The 19,242-nt window shown below is 33.7% G+C and overlaps 1 protein-coding gene across 1 annotated transcript in view; it reads left to right on the top strand.

The window, feature by feature from the left end:
- Positions 1 to 9,567: 9,567 nt before the first annotated feature.
- Positions 9,568 to 19,242, top strand: part of LOC115215412 — a 154,271-nt gene continuing 144,596 nt past the window's right edge. The window contains exons 1-2 of the mRNA XM_036505947.1: positions 9,568 to 9,907; positions 18,425 to 18,517. Coding sequence (XP_036361840.1) covers positions 9,891 to 9,907; positions 18,425 to 18,517 — 110 coding nt within the window. The 5' untranslated portion in view covers positions 9,568 to 9,890. The remainder of the gene's footprint in view (positions 9,908 to 18,424; positions 18,518 to 19,242) is intronic.

Raw genomic sequence — 19,242 nt, forward strand, 5'->3', positions numbered from 1 at the left:
TTTTGAATAACCTTGTGTATAATATAATATATATATATATATCTATATATATATAATATATACCTTGAACATTTTGTAAGCAAACTTTCAAGCTTGGTAAACGTGTGTTACTATTTTACAGACAGGGAGTAAATTTCGAACGCAATATATGTATGTATATATTATATGTGTGTGTGTGTATGTGTGTGTGTGTGTGTATATATAATATATATATAATATACACACCACACACATATATATACATATATGTATATATCACATATATACATACATATATGTATATATATATGCATACATATATATACATGTATACATACACACACATATATACATGCATACATACATGCATATATATACATGTATACATATATATATATATATATACATACATATATATACATATATACACACATACATATATGTATGTGTGTGTGTGTGTGTGTGTGTGTGTGTGTGTGAGTGAGTTTATTATTCAAATGCAAGTTAAAAGAGGATTGAACAAATACATATGAAATTTATTCTATGTGTACAATATTCATATATAAATGTCTACACGAATACACACACACGCACGCATATACATACACTCACGCACACACACACACACACTCACACAGGTTCTCCTACCCACACACACTTACACACAAACGTGGTTGCTGCTAATCTAAGTTTGATTCTGTGTTATTGATCTCCACCAATAACTTCTCTTCGTGTGACAACAAACCTTTAGAACAACGACAACGATCCATCAAGGTAAAAACAATTGGTCGTTCTTAGAGCGGACAAGGAAATTTCCGGATATTTGGAGCATCCATCCTGGCCGAATGCCGGATTTTAAGTGCCACAAAACACTTTTATTTGATTTATTTCATTGGGTGTCATTTGATAACACCAACGACGTATCGTTATCATCAGCCCGAAAAACTGTTTTTGATGATCTACGTTTGCTTCTTTTGCAAATATTTTTGTGGGGTGGGGGAAAAATAACTGACAATTATAACAAGAATTAGAACAACAGCAACAACGACAATAACAACAACAACAACAACAACAATAATAATAATAATAATAATAATAATAATAATAATAATAATGATGATATGGATGATGATTTTGATATTGATGATGATGATGATAATAATAATAATAACAATAATAATAATAATAATAATAATAATAATAATAATAATAATAATAATAGTAGTAATAATAATAATAATAATAATAATAATAATAATAATAATAATGATGATGATGATGATGATCATGATTTTTTTTAAAGCCACTAAGGTGAAGGATGAACGGAGATACGGAGAATTTACAAAAACAGTAGTAGTAGTGGTAGTAGTAGTAGTAGTAGTAGTAGTAGTAGTAGTAGCAGCAGCAGCAGCAGCAGGCAGCAGCAGCAGCAGTAGTAGTAGTAGTAGTAGTAGTAGTAGTAGTAGTAGTAGTAATGATTTCTTTTCATTAGCCACAGGGCCATAATAATTGTTTCAATTTAGGGTGTAGGGTAGTACTTGACTGGTACTTTATGTTATCGACCCACTGTAAAGAGGAAAAGCCAAAGTTGATCTCGGCAGGATTCGAGCAACAACGGCAACAACCACTATTAACAAAAATAACAATAATAATAATAATAATAACAACAACAACAACTACAACAATAATATGCCCTGAAGCAGTACAAGGCAGTGGCTTGCATGGCTTCTGATCTTAACTGATTGGAAGTGTTATCATGTACATTGTTTTGTCTTGGTCTAAAAGATGGGCTACAGCAAATATTCTTCTCAATACCACAGATTTGCTTTTCAGTTGCTCGACCATAACCAGTTGAGCATCTCCCTTAGTGGTTGACGATATGTACAACTCCGACCACGAGCAGAAGTAGTGGAGGAGCATCATAGCCGTGTTTTGAAAGGAATTCTTAAAGGTTTGGATAATTCACCTTTGGAAACATGGATGGTTCGTTCAACATGCTTAAACAATCCTTATTCGGGGACCTTTTGAGCGGGATGGGCTACTCGACCAGAAAAAAATTCTAACTGGGCCCCACTTGTAAGGTCATGTACTGTTTATCATGAAATGAGATCACTATGTCGCGCACATATAGTTGTGATGCATGTGCCTGGTGTACCCTTATCAGACGAGTAGTCGTGATGGGTATATTGGGCTTCGTATATCTCTACCCCGGTGTCAGTTTGATGGCATGCACTGCTCTCTCACTCAATAATAATACTAATAATAATAATAATAATGATAATAATAATAATAATTTAATTTAACTTAAAAAAATTTTTTTTTTTTAAATGAACGAACTATTGAGTTTGGTTTAATGGTCTACCAATGTATACTATGAGTTTCTTTGCCCTAGGAGTCGGGAAGACACTCGGCAAGAAATGGAAGCAAATTTGAAAGAAGAAAAAAAGTAATAATAATAATAATAATAATAATAATAATAATAATAATAAAAATAATAATATTGATAAACAAAGGGAGAAATATATGAAAATATATAAAAACAGTACTAATAATGATGAAGATGATGATTCAGAGAGGCGGAGGAGGAGAGGGAATGAAAGAAAGTCGGAAGCTGAAAGAACACTAGTATGTAATGAAAGATAAAGAATCAATAACTCATAATTTGTAAAGAATTTAGTTTTTATCTCAGGGATACATGAACTGAGTGAGGGAATTTGTCGTATGATTTTGCTTCCTTGCTTTGCTTTTTATTTCTATTATTTTCTGTTGTTATTTTTCTTTATTTTCTGCCCCCCCCCCATATATCTTCTTTTATTGTTTGGTATCATCATTATCATCATCTTCACATTGTTGTTTTTGTTGTTGCTGTTATTGTCGTTGTTGTTGTTGTTGTTCTTGTTGTTGTTGTGATAGATTTCGTTTCATATTTGCGTAGTAAGTAGATACGAAAAAGAAACGCTGTAGTTTTATCATCGTTATTATTATATTTCTTGAAGAAAAGTTTTACGTACAAAGGTAGAAGAAAAGACCAGAAATGCAAAAGAAGGTTTCATCAAAAAGCGAAATGGTCAGGAAGGAAGTAAAAGAGATAGAGAAAGAAAGAAAGAAAGAAAGAAAGAAAGAAAGAAAGAAAGAAAGAAAGAAAGAAAGAAAGAAAGAAAGAAAGAAAGAAAGAAAGAAAGAAAGGAGGAAAAAAAGAAACAAACAAACAAAAAAGGAATGGAAGCGTGGTGGAGGGGGGGGGGGGACGGGAGAGGGGGCGGTTCAGGCAGGAAGAAAGAAAGTAAGACTTAGGTATAGTTTTGTTGTGAGATGAGTTTTTAATGAACAGGCTTTGAAGGTGATACTTATAAACGGTTAGTTTAGAAGTTCGCTTATCTAGATATCGCAGAAATACGCTTCGAAAATATGTTTGTGATTTTTCTATATGTGTGTGTATGTGCTCGTGTGTAAGATGCATAGATAGATAGACAGAGAGAGAGTGTGAGAGAAAGAGAGTGAGAGAGAGCGTGTGTGCGAGTTTTTATGGCCATGACTATGGTTGTGTGTATATGTGTATGTGCATATATAAATATATATATGTATATATATATATATATATATATATATATATATAGAGAGAGAGAGAGAGAGAGAGAGAGAAGAGAGAGAGAGAGAGAGCAACAGACAGAGACAGTGAGAGATAGATGTATACATTCATACATACATACACAAACACACATGCATAGCATACATACATGCGTGTATATATTTATAAATATAGATGTGCGTATATAAATATAAGTATATATGCATATATATGTATATATACATACACACGTGCGTGCATTTGCATTATAACAAACAGGAAAAACCTACTCGATACCAGATATAGAGTATAACCATTTTTTACCACAGTTGTTTTCCTCTATTACTTTAAGTTTCATGAATACTAGATCGCTATTAGTCTTTAAAGCGTATTTTCAGCAGAGTACACATAAAACACCTTTTCTAAGGTAAAAGACTATCTTTGGTCCTGGTAAATCAGTATTTAGCTTAAATTTTAGATGTGTTTTACTAATCAGATCTTTTAATAGTCTGTGTATTGGCTATATTTTTGGCTATATATTTAGCCTCGCTGCAATTCATAATTTACAGGTATAGGAATATGTTTGAAACCTTAGTGTTTCTGAGCATGCGGACGTTTTCAAGCATGAAGGCACGAAGAAAAATGTCCTTCTCTCATTTTTCTGATGTGGCTAGTAACATTCAGAATGTTGAAATTTTCGGTTCTGCATAACTGACACTTAGCTGGGAGAATTGGTTCAGCCAGTTTGGTAAAGTTTGTATATAAGGTTTAGATTGGCTATGGACTAAGCTGTAGATTTCATTAAAATCAAAATTTCGTACCAGTACCTATACAGTCTTTTTCTTGATGCCTTTCCATAATACAGCATTCCCACCACTTTAGTGAAAGTTATAGCGACGATCATATAGGTTTTACTATTGATGTTGGTACGACATTCTTCATTTGTGTCTAATCACATTACATTCTGATTAAAATCTTTCCTTTCATTCCAGATTTTACACCAAATTGATTTAAGATTTTTTCAGAGAAACAGCTCTTTTTACAAAGATTTTGTTTCTCTTCATTTCCAGCACCACACCTTATGGAGTCGAGACAAAGTTGTGGTTAATACTGGCTTGCTCTAAAAAACTTTTTCGATAACGGAGTTTTTCTGGGTCTTGAGTTCATTGTTTCGAGTTATTAATTTTTCTTCAAGATTCTGAGTAGAACTTCTGTATACTTTTGCTAATTTTCCCATGAAATAGTGTTCCTGTACTGTGTGAACTTATTGTTCGCTTTACATTATTATAGTACTTAACTCAGATTCTGCGCCGGAGATCGTTTATGTTTTCATCTAGTGTCGTTACCCACCTGGGTTGTTTATGTGGAGTTTCTTCATCACTATGTCTCCCGGGTGTTCCTTCCGAATGACAGCAACCGTATACAGGACGGTATTGCTATTCCAATACAAGTTATCATACCTTTTTCATCACACCTAGCGATATCGCCAATAACTTTTAACTTGACAGTTATTAGGGGTTTTTTTCTCAACTCACCTCAGTAAAGGCCTGTTATTTACCGATAGCTTAGAGAGGTTGGAAAAATTGCTTTCAAACTTTGTTTTGTTAAAATTATTTTAAGCAGTATATATTTTACTGTCATCTTTGTTTTTCTATCTCTATATATGAATGTGGATATGTTTGCGTGCGTATGCACGCGTGTATGTCTGTGTTCCTATATATATAGCCATGATAGATCGTTAGCCACTACACACATTTTTTTCTCTCCTTGATTTTTCTGTGTCCCTTTCTGTAGAAGAGCGTAAGCTCGAAACGTAAAAGACTTTTCTCTATTCCTGAGCGTTATACTAATCCATATGTTTGTTTTGTACACCACCTGTCTTCGTCTTTTGTTTTTTTCGTAAACTCTCCCTATATATATATATATATATAGATAGATAGATAGATAGATAGATAGATAGATAGATAGATAGATAGATAGATAGATAGATAGATAGTTATGCGTGTACGTGTGTATCTATATTTGTATAAGTATGTATATATGTGTGTGTATCTATATATATGTGTGTGTGTGTATCTATATATGCATGTGTATGCATTGTGTGTGTGCATGTATATTGTAAATGTAAATATGTATATGCCTATGTGTGTGTTCAGTTCACAGTTACTACACATCCTTATAGTCACTTTCGTTCATCACTTGTAATACCCATATTTTATTTATTTATTTTATTTAAGCACCCGTCAGTAAAATGGCAGAGGCAGTAAAATTCGTTGAAACTTTGCGTTAATTTCCCCTTCTTCAGATTTGATATTGATCAATTAGACTGTTAATACAATGGGATGGGAGAGTTACTCTGAAATATATATTTGATTTACTTCATAAAAGTGAAAAGAAACAGAAAGAGAAGGCAAAAAGAAATTTAAAAATGGGTTGGAGAAATAAAGAAACAAACAAACAAAGAAAAAAAGTATCTTTTCCCTTTTTTTTTCTGCGACCATGCCGGGGTATCATCTAAAAGGGTTTGTTTTCAGTTGAATAAATCAACCCCAGTTCACTTTTCTTTTTTTTTTTTTCGTTTCATATTTATCCTATCGATCTCTTCACCGAACCGCTAAGTAACCAATCCCGGCTGTCAAGTAGTGATGGGGGACAAACAAACACAAATACCATGATACATACACATAGGTGTACGTGTGTGTGTGAATGTATATATATGTGTGTGTGTGTGTGTGTGTGTGTGTGTGTGTGTGTGTGTGTGCGTACGTGAGTGTGTGTATGTGTGTGTGTGTGTGTGTGTGTGTGTGTGTGTGTGTGTGTGTGTGTGTGTGTATACGAGCCAGTTGACAAACGAAATAAAAATGTAATCAACATATTTGATACGATTATTTAAAACATTTTGGTTCGGCTCCAAGTGACTTAAGGTTTCACAGGCTTCTAACAGAAACCTGGGCTCGTTCGGGTTCAGATTACCGAAGGGCTTCTTTCTGTTTCCCTCTACCAAATCCACTCACAAGGCTTTGGTCAGCCCGTGACAATAGTAGAAGATACTTGCCCTAGGTGTCACGCAGTGGGGTTGAACCCGGAACCATATGGTTGGGAAGCAAACTTCTTACCACACAGCAACGGCGGCGCCTAATGTGTATCATAAAACTACTAGTATCCTAATGAGGTCTGTCTTAAGCTAAAAGAGAAATTAAATAATTTGTAATCCTTGTTTTCTGCGATAGAATTTTGACTTAGGGCGATATCTATCTATATTCTGCTGGAGAGGAAGGATTGAAAGTAAGTTCTGAAAAAACTACAACTTACCTTTCATAAATTCTTTTTTGTCTTGTCTGAAACGAATGCTTAAGATATCCTCATCATCACCATCGTCATGATCATCTTCATCATTATCATCAACATCATCATCATCATCATCATCACCATCATCTTTTTTCTTCTTAGTCCTCATCCTCCTCTTTATTATCATCATCATCTTCATCATCCCACTTCTCCTTATACTCCTCTTTCTTCCCCCTCCTCATCATCATCTTCATTAGCATCAGGTACCACCTATTCTCAGCAGGTTGAAATATATCGGGCCGCCATCTCGAACTTTCTTGTGTATTTCCCTGATATACTTAACAGTTCACCAAGTTGCAAGTTCGTCACATTCTTGAAAATATTCAAACACGTTTGCCACCGAGGTCATATTTGCCTCTCATCCTTTCGGGATCAATAAAATAAGTATCAATAGAGTACTGGGGTCGATAAAAGATCGACTAGCCACCTTCTCCAAGATTTCAAGCCCTGTGCCTAGAGTAGAAAGGACATCATCCAAACACGCTTCGATTTCTCAATCAGAGTTATTTCAATGAATAACTAATTAGAAATATTCTGAATATTTATATAATTCTATATATTTAGACTAGCATAAAATTGTCTTAACATTATATATATATATATATATATATATATATAATATATATATATATAAATGCATAATATATATATATATTATATATTGGCGGTACCCCAACCTAGCCAAAGCCTCAAGGCTGAAGCATATAAAAGAATAAAAGAAAAAAGAATATATTATAAATATATGTATATATTTGCATATATATATATATATATATATATAATGTATTCTATTATTCTCTTTCTCTATATATATATAATATATATTATATATAATATTATTATATATATACACATACATATTATATATATATATACAAGTATATATATTTTATATACATATATATATATACATATTTATTATATTTATGAATATATACATACATATATACATATATATGTAATATATATATATTACATATGTATATACACACATATATTATATATATATATATATTAGATATATGTATATTATTATACATTATATATATATTATATATATTGTATATACATATTTTACATACATACATCATAAATATATTTTATATATATGCATATATTATATATATATATATACTATATATCTTATATATATACACACATATATATTATATAACTAAATGTGTATCATTGGCGATTTTCTTCCTCCTTCTTCCCTTCTATTGGACTTTCCTCTGTTTCCGAAGAAGGGCGTCTACTCGAAACGTTAAACCATCTTTCTTTCCTTCCTTGAGCGTCTGCTAATACTTTACATCTGCCACATCCTCACGTTGTTATTTTTCGTGTTTGTTCTTTTTTGGATTTACTATATATATATATACATGGTTCCGGGTTCGGTCCCACTGCATGGCACATTGGGCAAGTGTTTTCTACAATAGCCTCGGGCCGACCAAAGCCTTGTGAGTGGATTTGGTAGACGGAAACTGAAAGAAACCCGTCGTATAATTATATATATGTATGTATGTGTGTGTATATGCTTGTGTGTCTGTGTTTGTCCCCCTAGTATCGCTTGACAACCGATGGTGGTGTGTTTACATCCCCGTAACTTAGCGGTTAGGAAAAAGAGACTGATAGAATATGTACTAGGCTTACAAAGAATTAGCCCTGGGGTCGATTTGCTCGACTAAAGGCGGTGCTCCAGCATGGTCGCAGTCAAATGACTGAAAGAAGTAAAAGAGAGTAAGAGAGTATATATATATATATTATACATATATTATATATATATATCTATATATAATATATATATATATATACTATATATATATATTATATATATATAATTATTATATATATATATATATAATATAATATATATATATGTATGTATGTATGTATGTATGTATGTATATATGTATGTGTATATATTCTTGTTTGTCGATTGTTCATCCTCTCCATTTTCTTATTCACCTTATATGTGTGTGGGAGGATGTATGTGTATGTATATATGCATATATATATCTACATTTATACATACAAGAGTGGTGATATAAAAACCTCCGCCCAGAAGAAATCGGTTGTTACTTAATCATAACCAACGGCGCAAAACCACGCTGGTGTTCAGCATTCGCTAATGAGGTTATAATGAGACCAAGATATGTTCAGAGTAGTCTCCCGTATTTGTTAAAATAATATTAGCTACTGATATTTTTTTCTTCTTACACAATTATTTCTTGTTAACTTTTTAATGTACTCTGCATTGATTAGATTAACAATAACCTAAATTTTCTTCCTTGTGTATTTTTCTTATACTGGCTATTGGTATGATTGTTATATTCCTGGGCAGGCAAGGTAATACAACACTCGTCATGGTGAAGGTTATTTACCACCGAGAAACAACCAGCCATTATTCTTTAAATTAAGCTATGGTTTCATTCTGAAAAACCAAAGAAAACAAGAACAGACATATTTGTATTTTGCTATGTTCTACAAAAAATAAATCCATTCTTTTAACAAAACTATTTTAAACACTTTCTTTTTCTTTCTTCTTTTTTTACATGACTTGTATCTTCTTTTTCATTTATTTTACTTTTGTTTTTGTTTAATTGATTTATCTTTGTTTTTTTCCTATATTATTGTTATTATTATTATTATTTTTTTATTTATCCTAGGCCCTTATATCTCGCAGATAGCCTAATAGGATGATATCTGATTGGTCAGTTTGGCATCCCCTTTTAAAGATCAATTAGCGTGGAGGTAGTAGTGAAATGAGTAAAAAGCATCTGTCACTGGAAGTTGACCCCATCCATATATGGCTATCTGTTAAATATTCTGAAGAGATTCGATTGGACAGCGACCACGCACCAACTGAACAACTAAATGACTAACTACTACTACTCACTAACTTTGCTCCCCAATTTCTTTCGACTAAAAACAGTAGCTTTAACTTCTGCTTAGTCTGTGCTTTCGAAGAGAACTTGACATTCGGACTAACTGCGAAATGATGACCACAGGACGGTAAGTAACATAGTCCATCGATATTTTTCAACATTTGGCTCGATGAAAAATATCTAAAGACATAGATTGAAACAATATTAATAATATTCAGTATCAACTTGTTAATGTGATATATTATTATTATTATTAACCCATACACATGTTTTTCATACCTGATACACGTATTTTAAAAAGCATTTGGACTGCCCTTTCGTTTGATCAATTAACAAACAGGAAATATGCACATGTGATCCTTCTACATGTAATTCCTGGATTGCTAAGAATTCTTAGCAATCCAGAAATTATCAATATATAGTCGTTCTGGCGACAGGAGGTGGTAGTGACCCTAAAGCACATCGATATTCTGTACATTTCCTTTGATTACAAAAACTAAAACAAAACACAATGGAAATGTTCCCTCCGCTTCTCTAACATCAATATTTTCTTATCTAAATCATACCTCACAGATCACCACTTCACAACCAAAAAAAAAAACATATCTTGTTCCTCTCTCACCCCTTATTTATAAAACATCTCTTTTGTCCCGGCTACACCCTTTATTTAAACGTCGCTTCGAAAGGTGGTATCTACGACCATGTAGATTCACTCTCATCACTACAACTCACCTTTCTCTCTAGTATCAGCAACAAAAATCTTCCAGTTACTCTGGCTCAAAATTCTCCGCCTTCACTCCTCTTAATATACCTGCTTTTCCACAACTCTATTAACTCCTGCAAACACCAACAATTCTTCGATTATATCTATTTTTGTATTGCGAACTTCTATCTTGTTTCACACTTATCTAAATTAATCATCTTCTGTCACTTCAATGCTTAACCTCGAGCTCTTTCTCCCTTCCAGACCCAAACTCACCCAAACTATCCCGTCTCTGCACCTAAGGAGACATTTTATCACTGTCTTATTGCGACAACCTATCAAATATCCACATACAAACCAACGCATCCCACTTACCGGGCTGTATGTCACTTCAAGTCAGCTGACTTAGCAGGAACTCCACTTTTTCTATGCTAACTATCCTTAGCGTCACATACGCTTCATATCTGACATCAGAAATAGCTGAATATGTGATTAAAACTATCCTTTAGGTTCACCTCTCAACACTCCACACACAACCAAAACCCGAATCAGCAAGTCTTCCAAATAGTTCAATCATAGATGCATTGCAAACACAACCGACAGCACTCGGAGAAGATCTCATACATATACAAATTGAATGATTCTGCTCCAACACCTTCATTCCTGCACTATCTTCATCTCAGCCGCAAAGGATGTCTCTGTGCATTGCACAGCCTCCAAGATGTAGAGATCTTTTTGGTAAATGCCAAAAAGATCTCTAGCAACATGTTGGAATTTGCCTTTCTGCCACTTCTCAAATATGATGCTTTTATAAGCAATACTCACGCGGAATATATACCCATATTGCTACCCGTTTTGCATACACTATACACATTTGATAAATCTCAAAAAGCATCCCTTCCTACCCACTAACACACACACACACACACAGTACGAAAGCAACTCCTGTCGCTTCAAACCAACGAGGTCAAAAGCCCTGACGTACCCCTCAAACAATGCATCCCAAGGTTAGGCCCTATATTTACCAGCCTTTCCAATTTCATCTCTCTCTCTCTCTCTCTCTCTCTCTCTCTCTCTCTCTCTCTCTCTCTCTCTCTCTCTCTCTCTCTCTCTCTCTCTCTCTCTCCATGAGTAGAATCGGAAACGAATATCCGACTCGGAGTCGATGTTTGGTTATAAATAGTTCATTCTAGGAGCTATTTTTATGGGAGAAAGACATAAATGAAACCTTTCGCACTTTTTTTACCTTTTAAAGTCGATAGGATGAAACTCTTGGGGATAATTCTTTTTGTGATTAAATGTTTTTCAACTATTTCTGTTGCTCTGTTTTTCAACTGATGCGTAGTTAATTTTAGAATCTTTGGAATTTACATGGTGAGGGTGAGTAGCAATGACTTTAATATTTTAAACACTCCTATCGGATGATGGCGGTCGGAATAATGTAGTGAAGTCTGGAAGTTAATAATATTTAATTGTTGTGGTTTAGTCGTAGATCAGTGATTCTCAGCCGTTTTTTTTTTACCTGTGGACCCCTTTGATTATTATTCTATTCTAGTTGACCCCCATAGCCATTTGATATTTAAAAACTAGTTTTATAGATACTTCTTTCAAAAATTCCTATTTTTATATTCACACATTCACTTGTGTAAGCTAAGCTAGTTAAAACGTCAGAGAAAGAAACGTAGCTCTCTCTTGTAATAAATAAATTCATCTAAAGCAAAATATTTTCATGGAACCATAAAATACTACTATTTTGCTTGTGTGGACCACCAAAACCTTATATAGGCAACAAGGGGTCTTATGTAAACCCAGTTGAAAACTATTTTCCTAGATGATAGAAACACGTGGATTGAGAAACAGATGTGGGGTGGAAATTTCAGCATTGGATAGGTTGAAGTCAAATTATATATAGACCGAGCAATTTTTCAAGAAACAAGCGTAGAGAGATTGAAGGGTGTTAAAAGAAATAACAGCCAAATTTCCTTTGATATCTTAAATGAAACAAGCCTATTGAAGAACTTAACCCTGAAAACAATAATCTAGAAAAAAATCACGATTGTCGCGATAGAAATACCGCAATCGAATTATAAATGTAGTAACTAACACGGAGCAAATTTAGAAGGTAATTATTCGTGATCAACGGCAGCAATCATAGGCAAAGTGATAGTCTAATGCAATGGTTCCCAACCTGGGGTCCGTGGGCCCCTGGTGGTCCGTAAAGGTAGTACTGGAGCTTCCTGAACTAAATTCAAAATTTCATTTATATATATATATATATATATATATATACATATACACACACATAAGGATAAGCATATTACAAAGGGTCTGTGGGAAAACTCATTTAAATAAAAAGGTTGGGAACCACTGGTGGGCTAGAATGTCTTAAGGTATTTGCTCCAGTGTCTGCTGCTAAGAGTTCAAATCCCGTCGAAATCAATCTTGTCTCTCATCTTTCGAGAGTGTTCAATAAGTAATGCATCAATCGCAGGCAGCGGATTAGCGAAAGTGTTGTGTGTTATCTGGTCTTGTTTTTTTTTTTGGTTTTTTTTTTTTGCGTTCTAGGCTCAAAGTCTCCACTTTACTCGTGTAAAGCTATGGCAAAGTGCTCGCATCGAATCTAATGGAGAAAGAGAGAGGGGGAGGAAGAGGGAGAGCGAGAGAGAGAGGAAGAGGGAGAGAGAGAGAGGAAGAGAGTGATGGCTCATGAAATTCTAATGAATTCACAGATTAAGGTGATGGTGGAGTGACTTCATAAGAGCATTATGAACCCAGGAGGGTGCCAATAGGATTTTCGTTTTTCACACGACGTAATCATCATTTCAATGAAATATATACAATAGAATAGGTTTGTGTTCTGTAAAGATGAGAGAGTTCTAATAGAGGCCGATTGCTAAGAATTCTCTTTCACCTCTGTCTCTTTCTCTCTCTCCTTCTCTATTTGTCTCTCTATCCCTCTCTCTCTCTCTCTTTTGGTCATATAAACATTCGATTTATTTTGTGGGTTGTGTGAATGAACAGCTGAAGGTCAGGGATTCACTCATAATCACTAGTCGCTGGTTGTGTATCGTTGCAGTCCTAGTTGTTGTTTGACTCCAGTCAGACCTCACCAAGCATACCTGTGAATACCAGCAGTATCCCAGCCATGACCATCACTAGTTATATAGGATAACATTATCTAGTTTACTATTCCTTTCCTAAGCGATTTGAAAAGAAAATATTTGGTTGTTATTTCTGGCATGTTGAACAACCACAGGGAGGCTCTCTCGCTTTAACTTGTCTATGGAAGGAAAGAGAAAAAATGTGGGTGTATGTGTGTGTGAGAGAGAGAGAGAGAGGAGAGAGAGAGAGGGAGAGAGAGCGATAGATGAACTATCCTGGTGGTTATGTATCTCCCGTATATGTGTAGGTGCGTATATGTGTATGTATGTGTGTTTGAATGTATGTATGTGTGTTATGTGTTAGTTTTTTCTGAGATAAACAAGTATTAACACCCGGCCCACGATTTCGTTCGCCAGGCTCTTCGGTCGAGTGCTTGAATCAGCGGAAAGGAGAAAAAATGAAATGGCTACACTACCAAATATACCCCCAAACTATGCATGCGTGCATACATACACATGTATATGTATGTATGTATGTATGTATGTATGTATGTATGTATGTATGTATGTATGTATGTATGTATGCGTATGTTTGTGTGTGTGACAGAGAGAGAGATGGGCTGGGGTTATTGGTACAACCATAGGTCGATAGAATATGAAGCTTCAATGTTTGGCGATTTGTTCAATTGGCCATACTTTTCTCTACAATTTTCTTTTATTTTATATCATATCAATCTTGTTATTCGTTACCACTAAACATTACTGACAGCCAGAATAATTCGCATATATATATATATATAATATATATATATATATATATATATATATAATATATATATATATATATTTGTGTATATATAACTTTTACTATATCGACACTTGTCGGAACGGCTGATCTAGTCTCCTGGAATTCTTGCGATTACATTTAACTCAGATACGAAGAACTTAGATTTTAGATTGGAACTAATCACCATTTAATGAAAGACATTAATTTCTACAAATGTGTTTATCGCTCAGTCGAAAATTCCTGGTGATGTTGGCGATTTTTGTTTTTTCTTTTCCTTTTGTATTTTAGTCGTGTAGGACTATTTTGGAGTAGAAATTTCCCACACTATGATTCCCCATGCCAACTATCACCAAAATTCCTGTTTCCTACATTCCTTAAACATTAAGAGATTAGAATGGTTAAAATTCAATTCTTATTTCAATAATCCTTAAAAATCAACATGTCCAATTTGAAAATTTCTTCCCTTACTTGGAAAATGACAAAAACATTTAGAAACATCCATCCATCTTCTCTGCTCACGATTCCCGGGAAGGTCGGGGTGCGTACAGTCCTCAAGCATCTCCTCCTTAGGGTCCTATCAAAAGCAACCGTTATTAGATTTTCCGGTTGAATTCCCAAGCGTGACCAGTTGAGACCTAGGATATTTTCCAACCATCTTGCTTTTGATATACAAAACAAAATAGTACTTTAATTATACCAAATTGTCATACATTGATATTTGTGTAGATTTTAATTACACGATGTTTGTTACATTTTTAAAAAAAAACTTAAAACAAAGCAATGCCAATACAGGCTTTCATTAATGTGAGACCACTTCAGCTTACTCTGACGGTCACTTATTATATCATTTGTTTCATCCTTTATTATCAATGTAAAATTCGAAAACATAATTAAAAAAGAGCTTATGTTTATCAGAGAACAAAATGGAAAGTGTGGATTAATGAAGACACTAAGAAACGGAAAGTGCAGGCGTGGCTATGTGATAAGAAGTTTCCCAACTACCGGGTTTCGGGTTCGGTCCTAGTGCCTTCTACTATAACCCGGGGCCAACAAAAGTTTTGTTGCTGGATTTGGTAGTAGTCGGAAACTGAAAGAAGCCCATCGCGCGTGTGTGTGTCTATGTGTGTATGTGTGTGTGCTGTGATTATGTTTATCTCCCACTACCACTTGAGAACCGGAGTTGGTTTATTTATGCCCCCAGAAGTAAGTGCTTCGGCAAAATGAGACCGATACAATATGTACCAGTCTTTAAAACAAAAATTAAGTACTAGGGTCGATTTCACTAAATCCGTCAAAGCGGTGCTCAGCATGGCCGCAGTTCAACGACTGAAGCAAGTAAAAGATTAAAGATTATCATGGAAAGTCTCGAAGTACGGAAGTATTCAATAGTAAACATTTTCCATTTTCTGCATATCTGTTCTTAGGGTCCAGCGTTATTCCTGAATGAATTGGCCGGTAAAATTAGATGCAGGTTTTACTATGGTGTTGTTCATTGATTTAAGCCCCAAGTGACAGCCCCGATTTAATTTCAAACATGCATTATCTAAATTATTTAAATACTTCGTTCTCATTCTTTTTTTTCTTTTTTTTTTTTTTTTGCGTAAAACGGTAGTGTGGTTTGAAGGAGATTCGGCTGAGATTTCTAACAGACTGGCGGACCACATAATGGCTCCCTCGACACCCATGCCACGGTGTCCAGTGTAACGAGACGAAGTTACAATCGTTTTCGCTATGAGAAATGCATTGTTATGTAGTTTGTATTCTATTCTACTAAAAGTTTGATACATTTTGCCGAATCAAAATATATATATATGAATTATAAAATCACGTTATAAGATTATTACCCACATGATATTAAATTATACACACACACACACACGCACACCCACAAGCACATATATATAGCTAGCTTCATAAATAGATAGAAAGATAGATAGATAGATAGATAGATAGATAGATAGATAGATAGATAGATAGATAAATAGATAGATAGATAGATAGATAGATAGATAGATAGATAGATAGATAGATAGATAGATAGATAGATAGATAGATAGATAGATAGATAGATTGATTAGTTTAATGGCCGACACTTCTTTTGAGGAAAAACATTGCGTATCGCATATTAATCATTAAAAGATTTGATGAAGTGGAATTGACGAAGAAATTTAAAGGAACTACAGGGTGTTTTACGATATCTATACCTCTATCTTGCAATTCTGAATTTATATCCAGCAAGAGTCGATTTTGTTTTTAATTACTTCGGGGTCAATAAAATGTATAAGAGTATTAATATTAAAGTTGGGTCTATCGATTATTTCCCAATCAGTCTTAGAAAAATAGTGGGTAAGATGCACGTCAAACTCCTAATCCACAAGAGTGGACATGAGCCTTGAATAAAATCGATATTCTTAAAGGCAACATTTTTAAGAAAATTACTAAATATATCTTACCAGAAGACCTAGTCTTTATGTCGTACAGATGAAACGAGCAGAGTATTTCTTTTATAGTTAACACTGATCCTTGAAGAAATTGTATTTCTTTTATCAAGCGAATCGCTTCAAATATTTCCCAAATTGAGATTTTGGTTTGTAATTCTTGTACCTTAAGAAAATACGAAAATGTGTGATTAAACCGTACGATATTTTTCTGAAAGCTATAGAGCTATAGATCATGGTTGGATGACATAAACGAGAGTCTCCCTCTCTTGAATAAAGATTTGTACCTCATCCATTTAGCTTTACCGATACAACGAAAAGCGTCAGGGTTAATGTACTTATATAAAACATGCCGAAACATACATACACACACATACATATATATATATATATATATATATATATATATATATATATATATATATATATATATATATATATATAATATATATATATTATATATATATATATATATATAATATCAAGAATCAGTCAGGGAGAAAAGAGGGGAGACACGGGAAGAGAAAGAAAATGGGAGGTAGGGAGGAGTTCTATGCATTGATCAGAATGTCAATAATTATGACGTTAAGGGGAAAGAAACATGTCTGGATAGAACGAAGCTTTTTCGATAAATTATCTTCCCAGACGGTGCGAAAGAGAGAGAGAATTTGATGCAGTGTATGTATATTTATTGGGATATAGATTTTGTCACGGTTCATTTATTTTAGATGCAGTTTATATTTATTGATGTGTAAGGTTTTATTGTGGTTTATATATTTTCATACAGTTTATATTTATTGAGGAGTTGTTGTTGTTGTTCTTGTTCTTGTTGTTGTTATGCTTTTGTTTGTTTGTTTTTTGTCTTCTTTTTTTTATTATTTTCATTTTCCAATTTCAAAAGACGAGGGGAAATAAATATCTAAAAGATCAGGGGGGAATAGGTTTAGCAATAGAAAGAATAAATAAATACACCCGATGAAAAGTATTAACCAGTTTGACATCAGAAGGCTGACTTCAAACCATTAGAATTATATTCAATTGTATATGAATATTTTAAAAAGTTTTAAATCGTCTCTAATGTTTCACATGAAAATTAACTCTTTGATAGCTTATGCAAAGCACCTACTAAGGCATTGATTGACTAGACTTTGTGTGTACGCTACATACAAAGCATTAATTCTGATCTATGAACTTATTCTTGAACGCTTCCTTACTTTTAAAGTGAATTATTGTTACCCTACGTTCATCTATGGGTCTATTTTGTATAGAAGACACATATTATTTGATCGTTGTTCCATTAAAATTATAAAAGTACATGAGTGAAAATGATATATTTTAAACAAATATTTAAAAACACTTCCTAAATTTTGAACCACAGATAAGCTGTGAAACATAATATATTAGAATATTCGAATGTTCCCACTTTTCCATATAGCTTTGATAGCTAAAAGCAAATTGAAACAGATGCAACAACGCGCGCCGCTTCCGCACACGTGTATGTGTGTATGTTCCATACCCGAGCCCGTAACCCCGTACAGCCATTAGTTTTGTATATTATTGTTAATTCAAATTTAACTTAACACAGTTTTCACATTGATTTTCATTCAACTTTCAGGATTACAAAACTTGATAAAATACATCAGAAACACAGAAAACAAAAATCTCCCCGAAAAATAGCGCTTGTGAGATTCGAACAGACATGCCAAGGGTAAGAAATATATCTTGTATTTTTCAATGAGCCAAAGAGAGCCTCTTGCTGAAGTCTCTTATTGATGATTCTCATTCGATTTTCTCGGAATGTTTGGCTCAGAAGCAATTTATATCAAATAAAAAAAAAATTACTATAATATTATCAATAATAATAATAATAAATTATAACAATATTTACACACATTCACAGCACTCATGCCCATACATAAAAGTAGATCAGGTTGGATCAAAGATTATTATTATGTCCCACCTAAACATACACCAGCAGTGCTTGGTGTATAGAATAATGAAGGAACATATTTTATTTTTATAATAATAATAATGCATCTAAATAACTATCAAATTATCGGACGATCCAAATTTAATATGTAGATGACGTGTAACCCCAGCAATTGAGAAGAAATGCTTGAGGTGTGCAGAATACGTACGCCTGACGAAAAGAGCTTGTTTCTTTATAAATACAGATAATGTAATAGATACCCTTTATCATATAACAGTTGGGCAACTCTCAAGTTTCTGATTCAAACTTGTCTCTTTTAGTAACAAGTAAAAGAGACTCATTTGATAAAAGTTTTACGAGAAATGGATGGGCATCAGCAGATCCAACCTGTTCTCCTAACCAAAATTTTTTATGTGAGCTCAAAAGAGAGAGAGAATGAAGAGATTTGCCATGAGCATTTTTGTGTGTTTGTGTCAATAATTCTGTTTCTATTTTGATCATTA

This window comes from Octopus sinensis, linkage group LG9 (genome assembly GCF_006345805.1).
Source record: "Octopus sinensis linkage group LG9, ASM634580v1, whole genome shotgun sequence".
Classification (NCBI taxonomy): domain Eukaryota; kingdom Metazoa; phylum Mollusca; class Cephalopoda; order Octopoda; family Octopodidae; genus Octopus; species Octopus sinensis.